General features: G+C 44.2%; 1 protein-coding gene across 6 annotated transcripts in view; it reads right to left on the reverse strand.

Moving 5' to 3' along the window:
* The window catches only part of LOC141274287 (rho guanine nucleotide exchange factor 18-like), a 513,433-nt gene extending 492,107 nt beyond the window's left edge, over positions 1–21,326 (reverse strand). For all 6 annotated transcript variants that reach the window (XM_073686293.1, XM_073686291.1, XM_073686292.1 and 3 more), the window contains exon 1: positions 21,158–21,326. In XM_073686293.1, the coding sequence (XP_073542394.1) occupies positions 21,158–21,311 (154 nt within the window). In that variant the 5' untranslated portion in view covers positions 21,312–21,326. The remainder of the gene's footprint in view (positions 1–21,157) is intronic.
* Positions 21,327–22,823: the final 1,497 nt, after the last annotated feature.

Here is a 22,823-nt window from a genome sequence, read left to right on the forward strand (position 1 = left end):
CTTTTGTGTGTTTGTTTTTCATGATTCCATAATTTTTTCCTCAGAATTGGGTGATTCCAAAATTCTTTCCCTCTGCTTGGTCTGAAAAAAATTACCCTTACTGAGTACCACATTTTTTATCTTGATTTCTTTTAGTGTTTCTTAAAGCCCTAAAGTTGCCATTTGAAATGGCTTTAGTTTTGTGCCATGTCTGTGATCTGCTTTTTTTCAACAACATTAAACAACTGAATGAACATCCTCCGAGCCCGGTGATTCTATAATTTTTGCCAGGGGTTGTAAGTGATTGGCTGCAGCACTGTAGACGTGATATCATTGCTGTAGTCAATGGTTATGTCATGTCGGTGGTCAACTTTTCCTCCTGAAAACAACCAACACCACCTCCCTACAGCAGAAAGCTGACAACAAGCACTTGAGCACTTCATGCATCAAACTAAGGGCATGTGCAGACTATCCAGAGCTGGCTGTGGCCGAGGTTGCGGAGAAGCTGCCTCCAGCTTCCACTCATTATGCAAATGAGCGCCGGGCTCTTCTTTTTTTTTTTCACCTGCAGATTTTCCCCATAGAGATTAGGTCTATGGGGAAAGCCGACAAGCGGACCCGCCGGAGAAATTGACATGCTGCGGTCGGAAAAGACACGCCGCATGTCAATTTCTGCAGGTGTGATTCAGACGCATAGTGGCCTTGGGATTTGTATAAATCCCATCCACTATGTGGTAACATCTGACCGCTGAGGATTTCATGCAGCGCACTTGCACTGCGTCCAATCCGCAGTGAACACTGATCGTGTGCACATACCCTAAATTTGAAGGAGGTGAATAGTAATATTTTCCTTGACTGAGGCTTCTTCAAATCTTAGAACCTCAGCATTCGAGCCTTTTTGATGAGATTCTTCTACAAAACTTTTGCATCTATGAATCTATTCAGCAGATATTGAAAGGCCGTGAAAGTGGTGAATTATTTTTTCCTGTTTTATGGGCAGCTGCCTTATTCAAAAGGGAGAAGAAGTGGTTGACAGATTAAATGCAAAATCCACATACCACCAAGACATTGCCACATGCTTGAAATATTTTTGTGCAGTGGTTTGGGATTCCACGCACATTGACTCTTAAATTGGCAAGTGGTAAATCATTGTTCAACATTGTCCTCTTTAGATAATTCCTTTAGCCACATCTACTACTCAGATATGCCACAGATCTGAAGGAAATGCAGTAAGAAGTGTCATGTGATGGGAGAATGTAAGGCCATGTTCACATGTTGCATTCTCATGCATTCCCAGTGCGTGTTTTTTGCCATGATTTTCCAAAAAAGCTGTAAAAATGCAGCGTATTCAGAAAAATATAAGCAAAAAACTACAGCCAAAGATAAGAACATGTAACCTCTGAGGACTGATCCTGCACATTGTAAAAGGACTGCTTACAGAGAGAAAAGAATTGTGAATCTGTAACAATAAGAGCCCCAGCCAGTAGTGACCCTTCCCCAGCTTAAACTCCAGCAGCATAGAAGCCTGCAACAGAGCAAAGAGAACAACACCTCATGCTCAGGCCCCTGGCTCCATCTCACCCACACCTACATCTCCCAGTCACAGGCTTCTTTTCCCCCTACCTGAATGAACTTGTCCTCTACACTTTAGCCAATCCAACTCCCCCCTTCCTAGATTTAGCAGCACTAATCACCTATACTGCATTTCTCTCTTTCGACAGTTCCCTATTTGGATGGTACATCTTTTCTACTTGGGTACTTTCAAAAATGAGTGAAGGGTGAGTGATTGCCTGCTGATCCCTCCAAAAAGAAGCTAATGGGAGCCAGTGAAAATCCTTTTCCTGTAAATGCACATATGGAGCAGATTCTAGAGGAGCTGGTGGCCAAATCATAAGCTAAAGATTTCTCAAAAATTCATGACCTTTGCTCCTTCAGGCACATTATGGTAAAGAGCCTGCTGGCCAACCAGGCCACAGAGTAGACGAAATATTAAATAGGCAGTTGTGCAACTCATGGTTACGAACGTAAGAAGGCCAGGACTTGTGACATTTTCCAGACCTCGTAGGCCACTGCGTATCATAAGGTCTCAGTGCAGAGCCACGACATTGTGACTTTATAATACTCAGTGACCTCTGAGATCCTGGCCTACAGTGAAGAGGATGGAGACACAGTGCGCGACGGTGGAAAGAAGAATACTGGACGGGAAGCTGAAAGCAGCGGGGCGTTTGAAGATGTGAGCAATTAGGTACATTTTTTTTTATTGTTTGCTAACCCTGTTCCAACTTACAAATTCAGGTTACAAATAAATCTACAGAACCCAAGAGCTCCCTGTGTATACAGTATTATTTGAACTAGCCTCCTTTTTTTTCACCATGGCTTATCTTAACATCTTTCTAATTAACGTGAGCAGTATTAAGGATAAAGTTAGATGTCAGGCAGTGCTTGATGTACTTGCTACTCAAGCACGTTATGTTTTTATGTTGCAGGAATGTGCTCTTCCATCTTCTAGGTCCTACAACCATCTGGCAAGGAAGTGGCCCACTTAACTTGTACAGTGGAGGTGACTTCAAGTCCGTAGGGATTGTTATGCATCCATCCACTTGACTCCATCCATGAGCTTGTCTGTTGCAGATAGCCAATTGCACACAGCTTTTGGGTGAGGGAGCCAATGAGGCTCATCAAAGCATATATTTCTGACAATAGAAAGTGTCTGGAACTGCTCTTTGTGCTGCAGTCCCAGTTCATTACCACCATGGGTGTAGTGATTGTATGGATCTTTACTGATTCATTGAAGAGGGTAAATACAATTTCAGCACAGCTGCCAAGATGGATGTCCCCTCTAATCTGCTCATTAGATGGTGAGTGAAGCTTCCTTTCAGGAGGCAGTGGGTTTCATAAGAAGAGGCTCTATGAATAATATAGGGAGTAGCCCTGAGTTTATTTCATTCTTGGATTGACCTTGTGTTCACCTTTCAAGCAGTCAAGCAGCTTCGGTTCTCTTTGGTCCCCTGCTTCTTGTCTGGCTACTGAGCTGTCCACTTCCAGGGTTTCTTTGACCATAGTTTCCCATTTGGCCTAGGCTTTTGAAATCTGAACTGCACTGGGACAAAAAAGGCACATAGAGAGGCCTGACAGAATGGCACGTTTTTCTTTAAACAAATTTGTGACTGGTGGGCAAATGTTAAAGTTAAATCTCTGTTTTTAGACCAAGAGCAGAAAGCAGCCATGCAAAAAAAGGACTTCAGAGAACTGCAGCATCAGTTGCAAACCCTGCCACAACTTGCAGTAAGCCTGGGACATCAAGGAGGAGGTGGAGAAAAGCATGAACGGCCTGAAAAGGCATTAAGAGCAGAAATTAAACATAATAATTTTCCAATTTGGAAAATTGTATAAGATTGAGAAATGTAACTCCTTCTTTTTCAGGAAACTGCATGCTGGACACATATTTGACTGAACTGTAAGATAAGACTAGAATCTGGTGCTGGCAATGGTCTCTTGGATGGTGAGGGAACTACTCGCTGCCACAAATTCCTATAGGCCTACTTTATGATGGCCTCCTAGAAAAGGGAACCTGTGATTATACGATCGCTTGTACTATACACAACAATATCATAGCATTGCTATGTTGTCACGCCAGGTGTAGGGAAGACTTAGTGCAACACAGAGGGAAAAGGGAAAGGGAGCCCAGACAGTAGGGAAAGGGGGGAAGTGGAGACCTCCTAGTCTGATCTAGCGTCACCCTGTCTCAACTATCGTCCCTATATTGCCTCCTCAGTAATCGCCGCACGCGTGCCTTGCCCTACTCTCCCTGGCGTATGGCTACGGCTAGGGATGGAAGGAGATGAGCACTAGTCAACCTCCACTAAACTCTATAGACAAAAAGGGTGGACAAAACAGGGGAAATGGCTTAGCTATAGATGAACTCGAAATAAGCACACGGCCTCAAGCTCCAGAGAGGACGAAGTACTGCTCCTGCTAAGTGTCACAAGTAGAAATGAATATAGCTGGCGACTCCCTCTCAGACATACCAGGTATATATACACCCAGGTCAGAGAGCTAATTAGCAAGAGAGAGGGAGCCACTCGGTCCTAAAGACAGCCTCTTATCTAAGAAGCTGTCTGCAATGCCAAACATAGAGATCTCCTGCAACCCAGTGCAGGGCAACTGTCTGTCACTTCTGACACACCCGTGACAGTACCCTCTACGAGTGGCCTCTGGACACTCAGTACCGGGTTTCTCAGGAAAAGAGGTGTGGAATGAGCAAACTTATCTGGGAGTGTTCACCTCTGAAGCTGAAACCCACATCCTCTACTCTGGACCATAGCCTTTCCAGTGTACCAAGTATTGTAGAGAACAACGTTGGAGACTAGAATCTACAATACTCGAAATCTTGAACTCCAGATTATCATCAACCATTACTGGGGGCGGTGGTAGAGGTGAGGGCTCAAGAGGTTCCACATACCTTTTAAGTAAGCACCTGTGGAACACATTGTGGACCTTAAGGGCCTGAGGAAGTTCAAGACGAAACGCTGCTGGGTTAATGACGGCGGTTATTTTATAGGGACCAATAAACCTAGGTCCCAGCTTCCAAGAAGGAACTTTCAATCTTATATTCCTGGTAGACAACCACACAAAGTCATTCACATCCAGGTCCGGACCTGGCAAGCGTTTTCTGTCAGCCATACGTTTATACCTGTCTCCCATGGTCTTTAAATTACACATAACACCCTGCCATACTGAGGAGAGTGACGAAGCAAACTGTTCCTCCTCAGGAACTCTAGAACCTCCTCCCCCACTGAAGGTACCAAACTGTGGATGGTAACCGTATGCACCGAAGAACGGTGACCTGCCAGTGGATTCTTGACGATGATTATTGATGGCAAATTCTGCCAGCGGTAAGTAGGATGCCCAATCCTCCTGATTTTCGGAAACGAAACACCTGAGGTATGTCACCAAGTTCTGATTGACCCGCTCGGTCTGACCATTCGACTGAGGGTGGAAGGCAGAGGAAACAGACAGCTGCACCCCCAGTCGAGAACAGAATTCCTTCCAGAACTTAGAAACAAACTAGGTCCCCAGATCAGACACCACATCGGAGGGAACCCTGTGAAGCTTCACAATCTCATTTATGAACACCTGAGCAAGTGTCTTGGCATTGGGAAGTGCAGGTAATGCGACGAAGTGAACCATTTTACTGAACCTATCTACCACGAACAAAACCACCGTTTTGCCTGCAGAAACCGGTAGGTCAGTAATAAAATCCATGGACAAGTGTGTCTATGGCCTACTAGGGATAGGTAGCGGAAGAAGAGTACCAGACGGTCGGGTATGCAAAACCTTAGAACGCACGCAAATACTATTAAACACCTGAACAAGGAATGTATAAGCGGGGCCCAATTACAAAACTAGACAACCAACAGGAGATTAGACCCCTAAAATATAACTTTTATTCGAATATGCTAAAAAGGACTCAATAGTCACCACAACAACAAACACAAAAACAAGACAAAATGCCAGGGAACAGGGATAAGTCACACATCAGTCAGGAAGGATTACGGGCTCTATCTGTCCCTATTTTGTCCCTAAATTCTCTCCCTTCCTGACAGCGGAGGTTGGCACCCTAATTTTTGCTCCGTGGCGCCCCCGCTCAACGTCGGTGTCCCTAACATCCCTGGTAAATATCTATCTTTATATTTAAAAAAACACAATCGTGAATAAAAGATAGAGAAAAGTGAACGTACAGGTTAAGAAGCCGACAATTCATCATAGATATGCATTTAAGGAGACCCAAGTCTGTATATTGCGACAATAATAACAGCCCTGGGAATTTTTAGAAGGTAAGATTTGTCTCAAGATAGCTGGTTTATTACATTCATACACAAACCAGCATATACTAAATAACCAAAGCTAATAAAGCTGGTTCTGTTATATATGAGACTAATCCCCAGAAGTAATGCCCACAGACCGGTATCACATATGCATCCTGCTCTATGTCGTTCTAAGTTGTCAGAGCCAGAATGTGATAGAGACTGTAACACATACCCGCAAAACAAATGACCAATTCTAAATGCATTAAAACAATCTCAATATCATTTAGTAAGGAATAGCATTTATCATTGGCAATGCATTATGTCATAGATATCAAAGAAATAACACAAATCATTGGTGATTCCTAATATCCTATCTCAGAAAATACAGGGACTTAGCACTTATCATAGATAGTCCCTCATATCATGTCCCAAATGCAAAAACAGTCTGATATCATATAAATAGATAGGAAGCAACACTTATCATTGATGATACCTCATATCTCGAACGCACGCAAATACTACAAGCAGCTACATGTTCAATTACATCCCGATGCAACCCCGGCCACCAAAAATAACGAGAGAGGAGGTCCGCGGTTGCCTTACCACCTGGATGCCCAACAAGCACAGATTTATGATGTTCCTTGATTGGTTTGCGGCGCAGATAAGATGGTACAAATAACTTTCCTGAAGGGCAGGAGGCAGGGGCGTCCCCCTGAGCCTCCAACACCTCACTCTCCAGTTTAGAATAAAGACCCGAAATGACTACTCCTTTCTGTAATATCGGGGAAGGGTTCTCATGGTCACCACCAGGGTAGACTGGTCATCTGGCAGTTCTGGCAAATGCCAGATGGGCCGGTCCGGCCATGGGCAGCATTACCTGCTATTAGCAATTGTGACGGAGCACAGAGCCGAAGGCTCCGTCAATTACTCAGGCAGGCCGCGGGCATCCCTTCACACGCAGCGCAGGTCACTTGCGCAGATGGGCCGCGGGCATCCCTTCAGCCGGGGGCTTGCTGGAGGTTGCATGCAGGTGACGTCGACGGTCGATGACATCACTGCATTGCACCGCCAGCGTCCACTGAGAGATGGGACAGAAGAGGTGATGGACGCTGAGGAGAATGAGGAGACAGGATTAGGTGAGTATAAAGATTTTTTTTTATTTTTGGGTGCTGTGGGGAACCATAATACAATATAGGGGCTGTTTGTGGAGGATGATTCTGCTATATGGGGCCTGTTTTTGGGAGACCATCATACTACATGGGGGCTGTTTGTGTGGAACCATCATCCTACATGGGGGATGTTTGTGAAGAACCATCATACTATATGGGGGCTGTTTGTGGGGGATCATCTTTCTATATGGAAGCTGTTTGTGGGTGATTATCCTGCTATATGGGGGCTCGTTGTGGGGGGCTCATCCTGCTATATGGGGGCTGTTTGTGGGGGACCATAATACTATATGGGGCTGTTTGTGAGGGATTATCCTGCTATATGGGGGCTGTTTGTGGGGGATTATCCTGCTATATGGGGGCTGTTTGTGGGGGATCATCCTGATATAGGGGCTGGTTGTGGGGGATCATCATGCTATATGGAGAGCTGTTTGTGGGGGATCATCCTGCTATATAAGGGCTGTTTGTGGGGGACTATCATACTACATGGGGGCTGTTTGTGGGGGATCATCTTGCTATATGGAAGATGTTTGTGGGTGATTATCCTGCTATATGGGGGCTCGTTGTGGGGGCTCATCCTGCTATATGGGGGCTGTTTGTGGGGGACCATCATACTATATGGGGGCTGTTTGTGGGGGACCATCCTGCTATATGGGGGCTGTTTGTGGAGGACCATCATTCTATATAGAGGACTGTTTGTTGGGGGACCATAATACTATATGGGGGCTGTTTGTGGGGGACCATCATAGTATATGGGGGGCTGTTTGGGGCAACCATTATACTATATAGGGGTCTGTGGGGAATCTTCATCTTGTGTGGGGGCTGTGGTGGACATTATACTGTGTGGAGGTCTATGGGGCACATTATACTATGTGGTGGGCTGTGGTTACCTTCATACTGGGGTGATTAAGGGGGACATCAAATTGAATGGGGTGGTTATGAGGGGCATCATGCTTTATATAGGGGTCTGTTGTGCACCTCATACTGTATATTAGGGGCTGTGCTGAATACCATAATGTATGGGGGGCTGTGGTGACCATCTAAATATGTGGGTGCTGTGCAGCATCATACTTTGTATAGGGTTTGTGGGGTCATCATACCATGTGGGGCAAAATACTCTATGAGGGTCACGAAAGGGGTATCATAGTGGGTGAGACCACTTAGGGGCTTTAGTAGAGGGAAAATAAATGTAAGTGCTGCAATACATATCCTCCGTTTCTTAGAAGTTTGGGAGATATGCCATTCTTTGACGTGATAGGACTTTTTCGATGGGACCCAATGGGGGGTTGTTGTCATTATGGGGAAGTAAGGAGGCATTATTATTATTATAAGAAAGCACAGGGGCTGTTTGTGTTATTATAACTAGGTGCATGGTCACTATTATAAGGGGTCACAGGGAAATTATTATAAGGCAGCACAAGTTGTGGTTTGTGTAGAGGTGGTAGAATGAGAGGAGGGTCTTGGAAAAGCAGTAAAGTAAAGATGCCTCTGTTATATTTTACAAGAACGAATTATGGTCAGAAGAAGAGGTCATGGCGGTCTGGGCCAAATTAAAAAGAAGAGGGAAAACGAATGACAACAACCAGCGAGAACAGCACTGGTGAGAATCTGCACAGTACACATATATTTGGTCTGTAGAGCACTAGTGTAGACCTGATATTACCATTATATGGTCGCTGTATGGTCGTGATATCAGTCCTAGTGCAGTGGTTTTAATTAAAGGGGTTGTCCAGGTTTAATGTTAAAGTCTGCAGTGACTCTGTATGACTGCAGATTTCTGAATCCTCATAGTGTGTGCATCGCGTGCTGTGAGGATTCTCCGGTGTCGGGAGCAGCCGGTCATGTGACCACAAGTATGATTTGAATTCATGCGATCACGTGCTGGCTAGACATGCACGGCCTCTCTCAATACATGTGAATTTAGCAAAGCAGAGTACGTTTAGTTGGAATGTGGCCAGAGGTGTGGAAATCCCATACTTGTGGTCACATGACGGCCTCTCCCAACGCTGGCACCGGAGAATCCTAACAGTGCGTGCTGTGAGGATTCAGAAGTCTGAAGTCACATAGACTTTAACACCAAGCCTGGACAACCCCTTTAACAATCAGTATGGTGGTATTATCAGTACTGTATATACGGGTAATATTTGGTTATGGTTTGTTGGTATTCGTCTGCTATATTGCAATATTGATATTATTATTAAACTTTATATAGCTGTATTACTAGACGTATAGAAAATCTAGATTTCCTTCAGTGAGGGTAATATAAGTAATAGATATCTCTATCTGGGGCTCAGGGGCTGAGACAGCATGGGCCTGTGTGCTTTTATATGCCAGGGCTGAATTTCAGTCCCAGTCCGTCCCTGGTCACCACCACCAGGGAAGCTCTGGGACAAAACATCAGCCTTGACATTTTTGACCCCTGGACGAAAGTGACAACAAAATTGAACCTAGTAAAAAACAGGGACCATCTGGATTGTCTAGGGTTGAGACGTTTAGCTGACTGGAGATAAGACAGGTTCTTATGGTCAGTAATAGCAGTAATAGGATGGACAGCCCCCCCCAACCAATGTCACCATTCCTCGAAAGCCAATTTGATTGCCAAAAGTTCCCTATTACCCACGTCATAATTTCTCTCAGCTAACGACAATGTTTTAGAAAAGAAGGCGCATGGACACCATTTACCAGGGGACGAACCCTGAGACAACACAGCCCCAACCCCGACATCCGAAGCATCGACCTCCACAATAAAGAGTTGAGAAACATCGGGTTGACTGAGTATAGGTGCAGTGGCAAAATGATTCTTTAAGGAATAAAAAGCCTGGAGGGAAGCATCCCACCATTTGGAAAAATCAGACCACTTCTTAGTCATGTCAGTAAGGGGTTTCACTATAACAGAGTAATTTTGGATGAATTTCCTGTAAAAATTCATAAAACCCAGAAAATTTTGTAGAGCCTTCAGGTTCTCGGGACGTTCCCAGTCAAGAACTGCACGGATCTTCTCCGGATCCATCCGAAAACCTGTAGATGACAAGTACCCCAAAAACTGTACCTCCTGAACAGCGAAAACACATTTTTCTAGTTTGGCATAAAGTTTGTTATCCCTTAATATCTGGAGCACCTGCTTAACATGCCCCCAATGAGTCTCAAAATCCCGTGAATAAACCAAAATATCGTCCAGATAGACCACCACAAACCTCCCCACCAAATGATGGAAAATATAATTTATGAAATGCTGGAATAACGCAGGTGCATTGGTCAAATCAAAAGGCATAACCAGGCTCTCGAAATATCCTTCCGGGGTATTGAACGTTTTCTGTCAATCGTCCCCTCCTCTGATTCTAACCAGATTGTAGGCTCCCCTTAACAAAGAAAAATCATGGCTCAGTATGACAGGATGTATTAGGTCCTTAACCACCCTGACCTCGTTGGACTGGGCACCTGTCACGCTAGGTGTTGCGAAGACTTAGTGCAACACAGATGGAAAAGGGAAAGGGAGCACAGACACTAGGGAAAGCGGGGAAGTGGAGACCTCCTGGTCTGGTCTAGCGTCACCCTGTCTCAACTATAGTCCCTATATTGCCTCCTCAGCAATCGCTGCACGCGTGCCTCGCCCTACTCTCCCTGGCATATGGCTATGGCTGGGAATGGAAGGAGATGAGCACTAGTCAAACTCCACTAAGCTCTATAGACAACAAGGGTGGACAAAACAGGGAAAATGGCTTAGCTATAGATGAACTCCAAATAAGCACACGGCCTCAAGCTCCAGAGAGGATGAAGTGCTGCTCCTGCTAAGCGTCACAAGTAGAAATGGATATAGCCGGCGACTCCCTCTTAGACACACCAGGTATATATAGACCCAGTCCAGAGAGCTAATTAGCAAGAAAGAGGTAGCCGCTCGGGCCTAAAGACAGTCTCTTATCTAAGAAGCTGTCTGCAATGCCAAACGTAGAGATCTCCTGCAACCCACTGCAGGGCGACTGTCTGTCATTTTTGACACACCCATGACATATGTATAGTGAGGCAAGACGACTCACTCGGCTGCAGTCGGAAGTAGAAACAGGAACGGTTACATATGCAGGTTTATTATGTCATCATAAAGCACTGCAGACTTTAGAAAAAATAAACTCAGCCTTGCTGGCATAAATGTAAACCAAAAGACAAATGGTAACACAGTCCATATGTGTGCGGGTTGCCCAGCACCAATTTGCAGCACCTTCAACTCCTCTCTGAGCTGAAGTTACACAGCCTGGAGACTTGTCTCTCAAGACTCACCAACAACACAGAAAAAAGAAACAGGACTGAACATTTAAACCATGCTCAGCCACACCCTGAGGGGAGGTATGGTGAATGACGTCCCCCCCGTCTCTATGTCATTCACATAAAACCACACCCTTTAAAAGAGTTAACCCCCAGCATATAACATGCTGGCAAAAATTCAGTAGGTCTCAGTTCACACAAGAGAGCAACCTGAGTGACACATACCTCCCCTAGTATATCACACCAGTGACTCTGTCACATATCCCCCCCCCCTCTGCCCAAAGCCGGGGGTTTGGGAACCTTCAGACACCAAGCAGGGAATTCTGGAAAGGGCATCAGCATTAGCATGTAACTTCCCGGGTCTATGCTCCATGTGAAAATTAAAGTCTTGGAGACCTAAGAACCACCTAGTTACCTGGGCATTCTTACCTTTGTCTTCCCTCAACCATCTGAAAGGGGCATGGTCTGACACCAATTTAAACTTTAGGCCAAGTAGGTAATATCTTAGCGCGTCTATGGCCCATTTCATGGCTAAGAATTCTTTCTCCACAATGGCATAATTTTTCTCTTAGGATGAGAACTTCCGGCTCACATACAGGATGGGATGCTCTTCCCCATTTATCTCCTGCGACAGCACAGCTCCTAGGCCAACTTCTGAGGCGTCTGTCTGGAGCAGAAACTCTATAGTAAAGTCTGGTGCGACCAGGATCAGCTGCTTACAGAGTGCCAGCTTCAGCTGTTGGAATGCCATCTCAGTTTCAACCGACCATTTCACCATAGTTGATTTTGTGTCTTTCAGAAGGTCCGTCAGTGGTGCGGCAATCATGGCAAAATTTGGTATAAACCGCCGGTAATATCATATGTTTCCCAGAAACGCTCTCACCTGCTTCTTGGAGAGCGGTTGCAGCTAGTTCTGAATTGCCTCGATCTTATTGACCTGTAGCTTAATTTCACCTCTCCTGATGTTGTAGCCTGAGTACTTGGCCTCCTCCTTTCCAATGGCACATTTTTTCAGATTTATCGTAAATCCCGCCTTCCTTAGATCATCCAGAATTGGCTGTACCTTTGGCAGATGAATAGCCCAGTCTGGGCTAAAGACGACAATGTCATCAAGGTAGGCTGCGGCATACTTCTTATGTGGGCCGAGGGTCCGATCCATGACCCTTTGGAAGTGGCTGGTGCCCCCTGCAGTCCGAAAGGCATTCGAGTGTACTGGAAATGCTCGTCAGGTGTTGAGAAAGCTGTTTTCTCCTTGGCCCCCTGGGACATGGGGATCTGCCAGTTGTTATGTTCTGCAACTTAGAACTAAGGAATAGGAGGGAAAAGCTGTCCCTGCACTGAGACTCAGCTTAACTCTACACTGGGGTGGGTGCCCTATTCCTTATGAATAGCCTCACCGAAACTCCTGCACTGAATTCAAAGACCTGTAGGAAGGGGAAAGGGGTCCCTAAAAGATCTAAGGACTGGAAGCAAAAGCAGGAGACCTCTTAACAGAAAAGTTAGTTGCAGAAACGAAGATTAAAGGTAACAAAACTGGTGGAACAAGAAGTCCCAGGATAACAATTGTCAAAAGCACAAAGAACTAAACAAGGCTACTTAGCCAGAGCACAAGCGTAACAACACTGAGGTCCAGCAGGGAATGGGAGCCAGGTGCTGAGTAATAAAGAGTACAGAGATCATGTGACCAAGAAACCCAGCACCAGAGGAAAAGACTAGAAGCAAGAAAACCACAACAAGATAACCAATAGTAAAACAAAATAGATTCTAACACCAGTAGCCCTTCGTCAAGTCGAGGGTGGTAATATACCTCGCAGGTCCAATACTCTCAATGAGTTCATAGACGCGGGGCATTGGGTATGCATCACACTTGGATACTTCATTCAGCCTGCGGTAGTCATTACAAAATCTCCACTCCCCGTCGGGCTTCAGCACGAGAACGATGGGACTCGACCATCCGCTCTTTGATTCCTCTATCACCCCGAGGTCCAGCATCCTCTTCACCTCAGCTGAGATTACCTCACGGTGGGCTTCAGGAATCTTATAGGGTTTAAGGTTTACCCTAACATGCGCTTCTGTCAGTACGTCATGCTCGACCACCTGCGTACTCCCCAAGAGCAGGTCACAGTTCCATTGCAGCAGCTCTCTACATTGTTGCTTCTGTGCCGGTGATAGAGTCTCTGCTATCGTGACGTCCTCGACTTTGGCTTTGGGACTGGCTCCTAATCAAGGAGCACCCAACATTTCCCGATCTCGCCATGGCTTGAGCAAGTTCACATGATATATCTGGTGTGGTTTTCTTCAGCCTGGCTGGTGGACTTTGTAGTTCACTTCGCTGAGTTTCTCCACCACCTCATACGGGCCTTGCCACTTGGCCAGGAACTTGCTCTTGACGGTGGGAATAAGCACCAGAATGTGATCCCCAAGTTGGAACTGTCTCAGCCTAAACGCTTGTCTGGGCCTCTTGTGCCTGGAGGAGATGTGCCTTCACGATAGGCATCACTTTCGCCATTCTCTCCTGCATCATGTTCTATGATGCTCCGGTGGGGTGTAACCTCGGCTTCCCAGGTTTTCTTGGCAAAATGCAGGAACCCTAACGGTTCCTTGGTCTGTTAGTATCTCCTTCAGCAGACCGGTCCTGGCAAATATATGGACAAGTTCCCGGGCAATGCTCCTACTAGACGGGTTCCTCAGTGGTACCGCTTCTGGGTACCAGGTCGCATAGTCCATGGCCACCAGGATGTATTGGTGGCCCCGGGCCGATTTGACTAAGGGCCCCACTAGGACCATGGCAATCCTCTCAAAGGGGATTTCTATCACAGGTAGGGGGATTAAAGGACTACGGAAGTGCGAAGCGGGGGCGGTTATCTGTCAGGTGGGGCAGAAAATACAATAGTTCAGGATCTCCCGGTAACACCCTGACAAATAAAACCTCCTCAATATCCTCTCGTGAGTCTTCTCGACCCCCAGGTGTCCCCCCAGAACATGTGAATGGGCCATACCTAATACCCTCTGTCGGTATGGCCCTGGAACTAATAGCTGCTCCACTATCTCATCATCCCTTGGTTTGGTCACCCGATACAATAACTCCCTCTGAACTGCGAAGTGTGGGTACCTGGTGTCTTCTCCCGGCTCTTGAGCAACCCCATTACAGACAGTAACATTTTCCCACGACCAGAAGTCAGGAGAAGCCGGCGGCATACCTCTCCTGGTGCAGGGACCCCCCGGAGTGCTCATAGCCTTCAACACTGAACGGCTGTGCTTCAGCTCCAAGGGAGTACCTCCTCCCCTGTGACGCGCTGGTGAAGGCACGTATGCGATGACTCATCCCGTACGTGCCTGCAGAGAGCGGAAGCCGCGCCAGGATGCCAATACAGCTTCAGGGATTATATGAGAGGTAAGTATGAAAACTTTACTTTTTTAAATTCATGTTCTTGGGGATGAGCACTGGAGGGTGGGACGAGCTCATGGGGAATTTGAAGTGGAGGGTGGGAAAAGCACATGGGGAATTTGGAGTGGAGGGAGGGAGGGAAGAGCACATGGGGAATTTGGAGTGGAGGGAGGGTGGGAAGAGCACATGGGGAATTTGGAGTGGAGGGAGGGTGGGAAGAGCATATGGGGAATTTGGAGTGGAGGGAGGGTGGGAAGAGCAATGGGGAATTTGGAGTGGAGGGAGGGTGGGAAGAGCACATGAGGAATTTGGAGTGGAGGGTGGGTGGGAAGAGCAATGGGGAATTTGGAGTGAAGGGAGGGTGGGAAGAGCACATGGGGAATTTGGAGTGGAGGATGGGAAGAGCGCATGGGGAATGGGGAGTGGAGGGTGGGGAGAGCACATGAGGGAATTGGGAGTGGAGGGTGGCGAGAGCACATGGGGAATTGGGAATGAAGGGTGGGGAGAGCACATGGGGAATTGGGAACGGAGGGTGGGGAGAGAACATGGAGAATTGGGAGTGGGTGGTGGAGAGAGCACATGATGAATTGGGAGTGGGGGAGAGTAAATGATGATGAATAGAGGGTGGGGGTGGGGAGAGCTCAGACATGACATAATGAATTAGGACAGAGGGTGCATGTAAATATAATGAATCGGGGGAGCAGGAGGTACAGAGTAGGGGGTGTTGAGGATGCAGGAGTGTGACTGGTAATAAATTGGGGGAAAGAGTACAGGTTCTAATTAATTTATATATTTATTGGTGGGGAAGTGGCTATTTACAATTAGTGGGGGGGGGCAAAGTGGTGGATTACAATTTATATTTGGAATATTGGGTTGCATAATAACTAATTATATATTAATGGTGGGTACACGTCTGTATTCAGCTGTGTAATGTAGAAGTTGGGGAATGTGCTCTAGATAACTGTGTGTTATTTTCTGCAGAGACAAGTCCTGGCTGGAAAAAGTGATGTCGGTCTGTGCTGGATGAAGGAGAAAAGCGAAGATGAAGGACTTCACCTAGAGACGTCACCGGTGAGTCAGTGTATTACATGTACACTGACACTATACACTGTATACTATGTACAGGGCTCCTGTGTATAATGTCACCAGTGATCACTATATTACCTGTACACTTACATTACACAGTGTATACCATGTACAGAGCTTCCGTGTATAATGGCACTTATGGTAACATTAGTATTGTGTTTTTTTTTATTAATGATCAGTATTGTAGTATTCGATCACTATGTGGTGGTAATATGTGGTCTGGTCATGGTATGGTGGTTTTTGTCCCTTGTATGTGGTATTATACGGTCACTATGTGGTGGTAATATGTTGTCTGGTCATGGTGTGGCGGTATTTGAGCCTTGTATGTGGTATTATTGGTCATTTTAAAAAATGTATATGACACATTCCCTTAAAGAAAAATAAATAAAAATATACCTAAAAAGAGTATTGGATATTTTAAGAAATGTTTAATAGGTTAGAGTAGAGTAGGGCCCGGCCAGAAGAGTCTCCTTATCATGGTGGCAGCTATAAAAATCTTTTGGCCAAAACAAAAGCTGCTGGCTGTGTGTGAGCTGGTGTTCACTGGGAACTGGTAATGTGTGATTGGTGAGGACGTGGTGCAGAAGTGGAGTTTTTCCAAGAGTGGGCGGTGGGACTGTGGAAGGTTCAAGGGATGGAGGCAGAGCTGGGGTGGAGCCTGGGCGGAGTCTCAAGGGGGCTCAAAAATTTTGCCAGTATGGGGCCCTGAAATTCCAGGTGGCAGCCCTGCTTGGCATACTCCTGTGCATCCTGTAGGGCCAGGTCATAGTAGGCCTTTTGGGGTTCAAATAGGGGGCCAGCACCTCCGCCCACTGCTCCGGCGGCAGTTTTTCCCGCTCTGCTACCCTTTCAAACACAGTCAGAAAAGCCTCAACATCATTCCCTGGGGTCATCTTTTGTAACGCATGCCTTACTGCCTTCCAGACGTATGACAGATCACCTGGACTTGGGGAGGGGCGGCTTCCCTGCTGCGGATATCCCCTGCTGGGAGGTCCATCTGCCTTTACTGCTGATGGATCTGCTGCATGAGGAGTTTATTGGCCTCTTGTTGTGCTTGCTGGCTCTGCAACTGCTGCTCTCGTTGCTGGTGTAGAAGCTCCCGGTGTTGCTGCTGCATGCTCTGCAAGTGCTGTTGATAATGCTGTTGTTGGCTCTGAAGCAAGTGCATGAGGAGCTTCTCCATGTTGCCGGACATCTCTGGTTGGCTGGCGTTCTTGACCCAGGACATCCACCGATCCCAGTGGTAGGTACACATGTTCCTGGAATCGTGCTCGCACTCTCACACCAACTGTGGCAAGACGACTCACTCGGCTGCAGTCGGAAGTAGACACAGGAACAGTTACGTCTGCAGGTTTATTATGTCAGCATAAAGCACTGCAGACTTCAGCAAAAATAACCTCAGCCTTGCTGGCATAAAGGTAAAACAAAAGACACATGGTAACACAGTCCATATGTGTGCGGGTTGCCCTGCACCAGTTTGCAGCACCTTCAACTCCTCTCTGAGCTGAAATTACACAGCCTGGAGACTTGTCTCTCAAGACTCACCAACAACACAGAAAAAAGAACAGGACTGAACATTTAAACCATGCTCAGCCACACCCTGAGGAGAAGTATGGTGAATGACGTCCCTCCCGTCTCTATGTCATTCACATAAAACCACACCCTTTAAAAGAGTTAACCCCCAGCATATAACATGCTGGCAGAAATTCAGTAAGTTTCAGTTCACACAGGAGAGCAACCTGAGTGACACATACCTCCCCTTGTATATCACACCAGTGATTCTGTCACAATAGATAAATTCACAGTCTCCTATAAACCCCAGAAACAGGCTGACTTTCTCAGGAGTACCATCATGACAGACATGGAGGTTTTCATCGGACCCCTGGCCATCGTGGCAACCCATTATCGTCTTGCAATCATGTCATAGGCGTGCCCCCCTGCTGGCGAGCATTAAATGTCGCTGTCTGAGATTGACAGCAGCATTTGACAGGTTAACAGTCATGGGTGTAGCTCCTCTCCACCTGTGGCTGTTAGAGGAAGATGATGGCTGAATATCACAGCCATCATCTGCTGGGAAAGACACGGGCTCAACTTGCGAGCCTGCATCAAGCTCAGGAAGTTGGCATATGATGTAACTATAGGCTATACTGTATGTGGGGAAGTGGTTAAGGGAGAGGTCTTGGCTGGGACACATGGGACATCTGCTTTCATTAAAACTAACACACTACCTGGTTTTATATAGACATTGTCTGCACTGCAACTGAAGTGACTAAAACTCGACTTGCAGAGATGAGCAAATCTTTTGAAATTTGAATTCTTTAATTTCCTCGAATTTTCCCAAAAAAACTGATTTGCGGTGGATAAATTTGCATGCATTTAAATACTGGTAAGCTTGTAGTTGCTTGTAAAATACATGTGTGGGAGGACAGAGAGAGAGAACCTCACTGACCAGAAGGGCTTACACTTTATAGACAAGAGAGATGGAAAATTACTTTGCCGTACACACTGTATTACGTTGGGAACCGGTGATCTGTGATGGCCCAGGTACTGACCACCACTGTACAAGGTATGATAATCCATAAGATGTCATAGCTGCAGGACATTATAGAGAAACCTGCACTGCAATGCAAAATTACGTTTTCCTGCTCTCTGATGCTTCAGCAGTGAGGGCAATGGTGCCAGGGAAGTTTTTTTTTCAGGAAATTCGACTCAAATTCAGTCCTCCTGCGAATTGATCTGCTCTTCTCTACTGACTTCTAGAAACTCAATCCACAAGCTCCCCACAAGCTCCTCAAACATTTAGGTGGCTTACTGCCTCCACTGTACTTAGTATGTGGATTAATATAAGGTATGGCAGAATGCCCAAGAGGCACAAGGACTTTTCATGGATTGCTGTTCAGGGCAGTTTGCTTGCAACCTGAGTAAAAAAGGAGCAAAGATTTGAAGCTTTAAAAGATAACTTGCTAAAAAAAATTGCTGTTGTCTAATTTTACAAACAATGCACATTTCTGATTTATAATCCTCTATGCTGCTACTGTCCTGAAAGTGTGCCAAAGAGAGGAAAAGAAGAAGGATCTCCTCTTCACTGAGTGCAATGTTTAGGAGATATCATCTAGTTTCCATCTACTCTGAAGCTGAGCTTAGGGAAAACTCATAACTGGAAAAAGAGCGTGCAAAGGTGTATAGAATGTAAGTAATGAAGAGAAGAACTATAATTCCTCATGAAAACAATCATGACAGCTTAGTCTAAAAAGTCATCCAAAAGTTTAGTTATGTTTTCATATTCTTTATGAAGACTACGTGGTACAAGGTTCTTCTGCCAATAACAGTTGATAAACTCATCATCACAGGACCACTTCAATTGAAACGAGTTGTCGTCAACATCACAGTCTTACAATCAATAACATACTACCTCCCCATCTTACTCAACATATATTTTCTTTTATTACTGAATATTTATCTACTGTAGGAAGGTAAGAGATTCTCGAAAATACACACTTTACTTATTTCATCAGTTATCCATCATTATCTTTGTACTCTAATCAGTTGAGTTATAAGGAAAGGCTGTCTTCAAGCCTTTTGGTTACAAAAATGGCACCATCATTTACACATATTTACACATATTTGACAAGCATTTCCCATGCATTTAGAATGAACCCTCCTAAGAAGTCTATATGGACATGTAGGTCATAGGTGAAGAAAAAGCTACCATGATATCTGTGATGTGATGTCTTATTCCAGAGAAATCCATGTTTTTCTTATATGTAAATGGGCTGTTAAGATCTATCAGCCAGACGCTGACCTGCATGAGAACCTGCCTCCAGAGATCATTTTAAATGAAAGGGGGCGTTACCATTGTGAGACATCTAATGACTGACAGTCTGCTCTCCTGATCTACATGTCTCACACTGGTAACTCACCCTTTAATTTAAAACAAGTTCTGGAAGCAGATTCTCTGGGAGATTTATGTCCAGCCCATAGATCTTAACAGCTCATTTACATATAAGAAAACCATGGATTTCTCTGGAATAAGACAACACATTGATGGTATGATTTTATAAAGATCCCTATGACCTACATGCCCATATAGACAGTTTAGGAGGGTTCATCATACCAACAGATTCCCTTTAATATAAAGTAGTCTATGGAAAAGTGCAAAAATAAAGCCAAAAAAAGTAAGATCACACAAATGTATATTTTACCATTGACTTCCAGATGACATCTGACTGAAAAAAGTCAAAAAGAAATGGCTATGTACAGAATATTTTTTGGAAAAATCCAGGTTTTTTACTTAAAGTTCCAAATCATTTGATTATAATTTGGGACTTCTCTCAGCACTCACCAGTTTAGACAAGCACTGAGAAAAGTGTGTGGGGCTTACAGAGAGTGGTTGCTGTCCTCACTTTTTCAACATATTTACTGATACTAACCAGAAAATGGTTCAAATTTTGTGTTATGTTCTGACTTTAGGATTATCCAAAATGCACCAATTAACAGGTGTGCTCTTTGAACATATTAACATTTAACGCATTTCACTCCAATGTAGTTTTGGTCAGGCTGGTATATTATCTATTTAGATATTAGGATTAATAGGAGACTGGAGCAAAATAATAGATGAAATTATTATTGTTTTTTAAAATAGTTATTGTAATACAGCAGAATATCACTAGAGCCAAACAAAACATCCAGAATCAGACAGCAGTAAAGCATTGGTGTGAGAGTTCCTTTTCTCATGCTTTCGAGGGTTGTACTTAGTGTGAGAAAGACTGCGCTTGCCATACAGAAGGAGGCACTTCTGTACAGTACACAGTGTCAAAGACAGCTGATCCTCCAAAGTCATAGGAAACAACAGGACAGTGCAGTGCTTCACGTGACAAAACAAAGAACATAGAGAGTCATGACATTAATATTTATACATGTCTCATAAACAGCAGAAATTGTATCCGTGTATTATATGTATCTTGTAGGCTACAGGCATTCTCACATTAATGTCTCACCAGGTCTCTACAATATACAGCCCTATATGGAGAAGACACAACATATTGTAATTTGTCATTTTGAAAGAAATAGAATTCTAAATACGCGTTGGGAGTATTTAAAGTTGCACACCAGTACCAACGTAATCGCTGAATATATTGACCCAATGGAACAATGTGAACAATGTAAAAAATGGAACTGTTAATGAGAAAATGTATCATAAAAAATATGTGATTAACTACACATGTGCATAAACAAGTCAGTTAATATTAGTCATACGTTAATATGATATGCACAATGTCATATCAGCCCTTTCTTAGTAGGAACATATGTACAAGATTTGATCTGAATCATTCTATTATTTCATTTATAGTAGTTGAGATTATTTGTGAATGCCCCTTGTCGGTGCTACCTGTTCCATACAACCAGGTTAATCCTCCTATAATGCCTTTCTGTGAAAAATCCCACTCGGTCTTTTTTTTGTTACTTTTTACCTCTTTTAAATGACCATCTCTTCATCCACAGTTTTGAGAAAGAAGGCCAGGAGTTGTTCAGGACGGAGTCAGACATCTTGAAAACTAGCTGCGGTTTCAAGGAGACATTTAAAGCAGTTGTGTGTCTGAAGACCTCAGACTCAATCTGAACCATCAGGACCTAAACAGCCCAGGGTTCCCACTAGAGCTCCAAATTAGGGGCTGACTGCAGGGGGGAGGTCCATCCTCCAAGAGTCTGTTCTGGCTGCAGTGTAATTCATAGCCAAAAGAGAAATATTTAACTACTCACTGCCCAAGTACAAAGAGTAACTTACAAAAGTAACAAGATCATAGTATTCTCATTGTAGCTATTATACTGACAAGGATTTCTCATTGCTTGTCTCATCTAATTTCCTAAACATGCTTGTTCCAGACTTAATAACGTAGTAAAAATAATAAAGTATATATTAATTGTGAACTCTGTACTATATAATTCTTCTACACATATATTGGTTTGTTTCACGTGTTTCTTTTCTCCTTGATCCTTTCTGGTTTTGCTGCTTTAAGTCTGAATCCTTAAATTCCAATAAGAACATGGAAAACCATTGCATGATGTAGATAGATAGATAGATAGATAGTTAGATAGATAGATATGAAAAATCAAATCCATTTGGTACATAATCAAATTAAGAATTAGGCAAATCCAACATGGAGGCAGCCTCTCTGGAGTTTAAACTGTACAAAACAGACAAAAGGAATATTTAGCAAAAAATATGCAATGCATTATATATGATATGTAAAAAATGGCTTTACACTGTGTTTGAAATTATTATGCAAATAATATTTTCTCAGATTTTCCCAAACTACCTATATGAATTGCAGTCATTGTAATTTTCCAGTCAAATAACTATTAGAGTACAATTGAAAGGTTTTTGTACAAACTGCCTATGATAACAGTATATTTTTTAAAAAATAAAAAACTCAAACTGCACTCAAAATGCATGTTCCAAATTATTATGCACAGCAGAGTTTTCAACCTTTTCATTTTAATAAAGAACAAAAAAATGGTCATTTATGAAATTATAAGCATTAGCAGGTTATTACAAACTGAAATCAAACAGTTTTCACCTCAAAACTTTATTCTAGGTGATGTTACATTTGCACATAGGATCCCTTGTTCGAAAGGAGCTTCTGAACTCTCTCGTCCATTGAATTTGTCAGGTTTTGCCCCGCCTCATGCTGCACATAACACATCTGCATCTCTGGCTGCTACGGGCATAAAAGGGGACAAACTTATGGTGTGGCATCCATGCTCCCCTGACCTCAACCCCATTGAGAACCTCTGGAGCATCATCAAAAGGAGTGTCTATGATGGCGGGAGGCAGTTCACATCTAAGCAACAGCTCTGGGAGGGTATTCTGTCCTCATGCAAAACAATTAAAGCAGAAACCATCCAAAAGCAGTTTGTACAAAAACCTTTCACTTGTACTCTAATAGTTATTTTACTGGAAAATTACAATGACTGCAATTCATATAGGTAATTTGGGAAAATCTGAGAAAATATTATTTGCATAATAATTTGGAACACAGTGTAATGCCAAGAAATACAAGACGACAATACCAGATCATAGATGACAATGCAGACACATATCACATTATAACATGAGTATGATTGTAAGACATAATT

This window comes from Phyllobates terribilis, unplaced genomic scaffold (assembly GCF_046119375.1).
Source record: "Phyllobates terribilis strain yellow unplaced genomic scaffold, ASM4611937v1 Scaffold_1__5_contigs__length_1240528914, whole genome shotgun sequence".
Lineage (NCBI taxonomy): Eukaryota > Metazoa > Chordata > Amphibia > Anura > Dendrobatidae > Phyllobates > Phyllobates terribilis.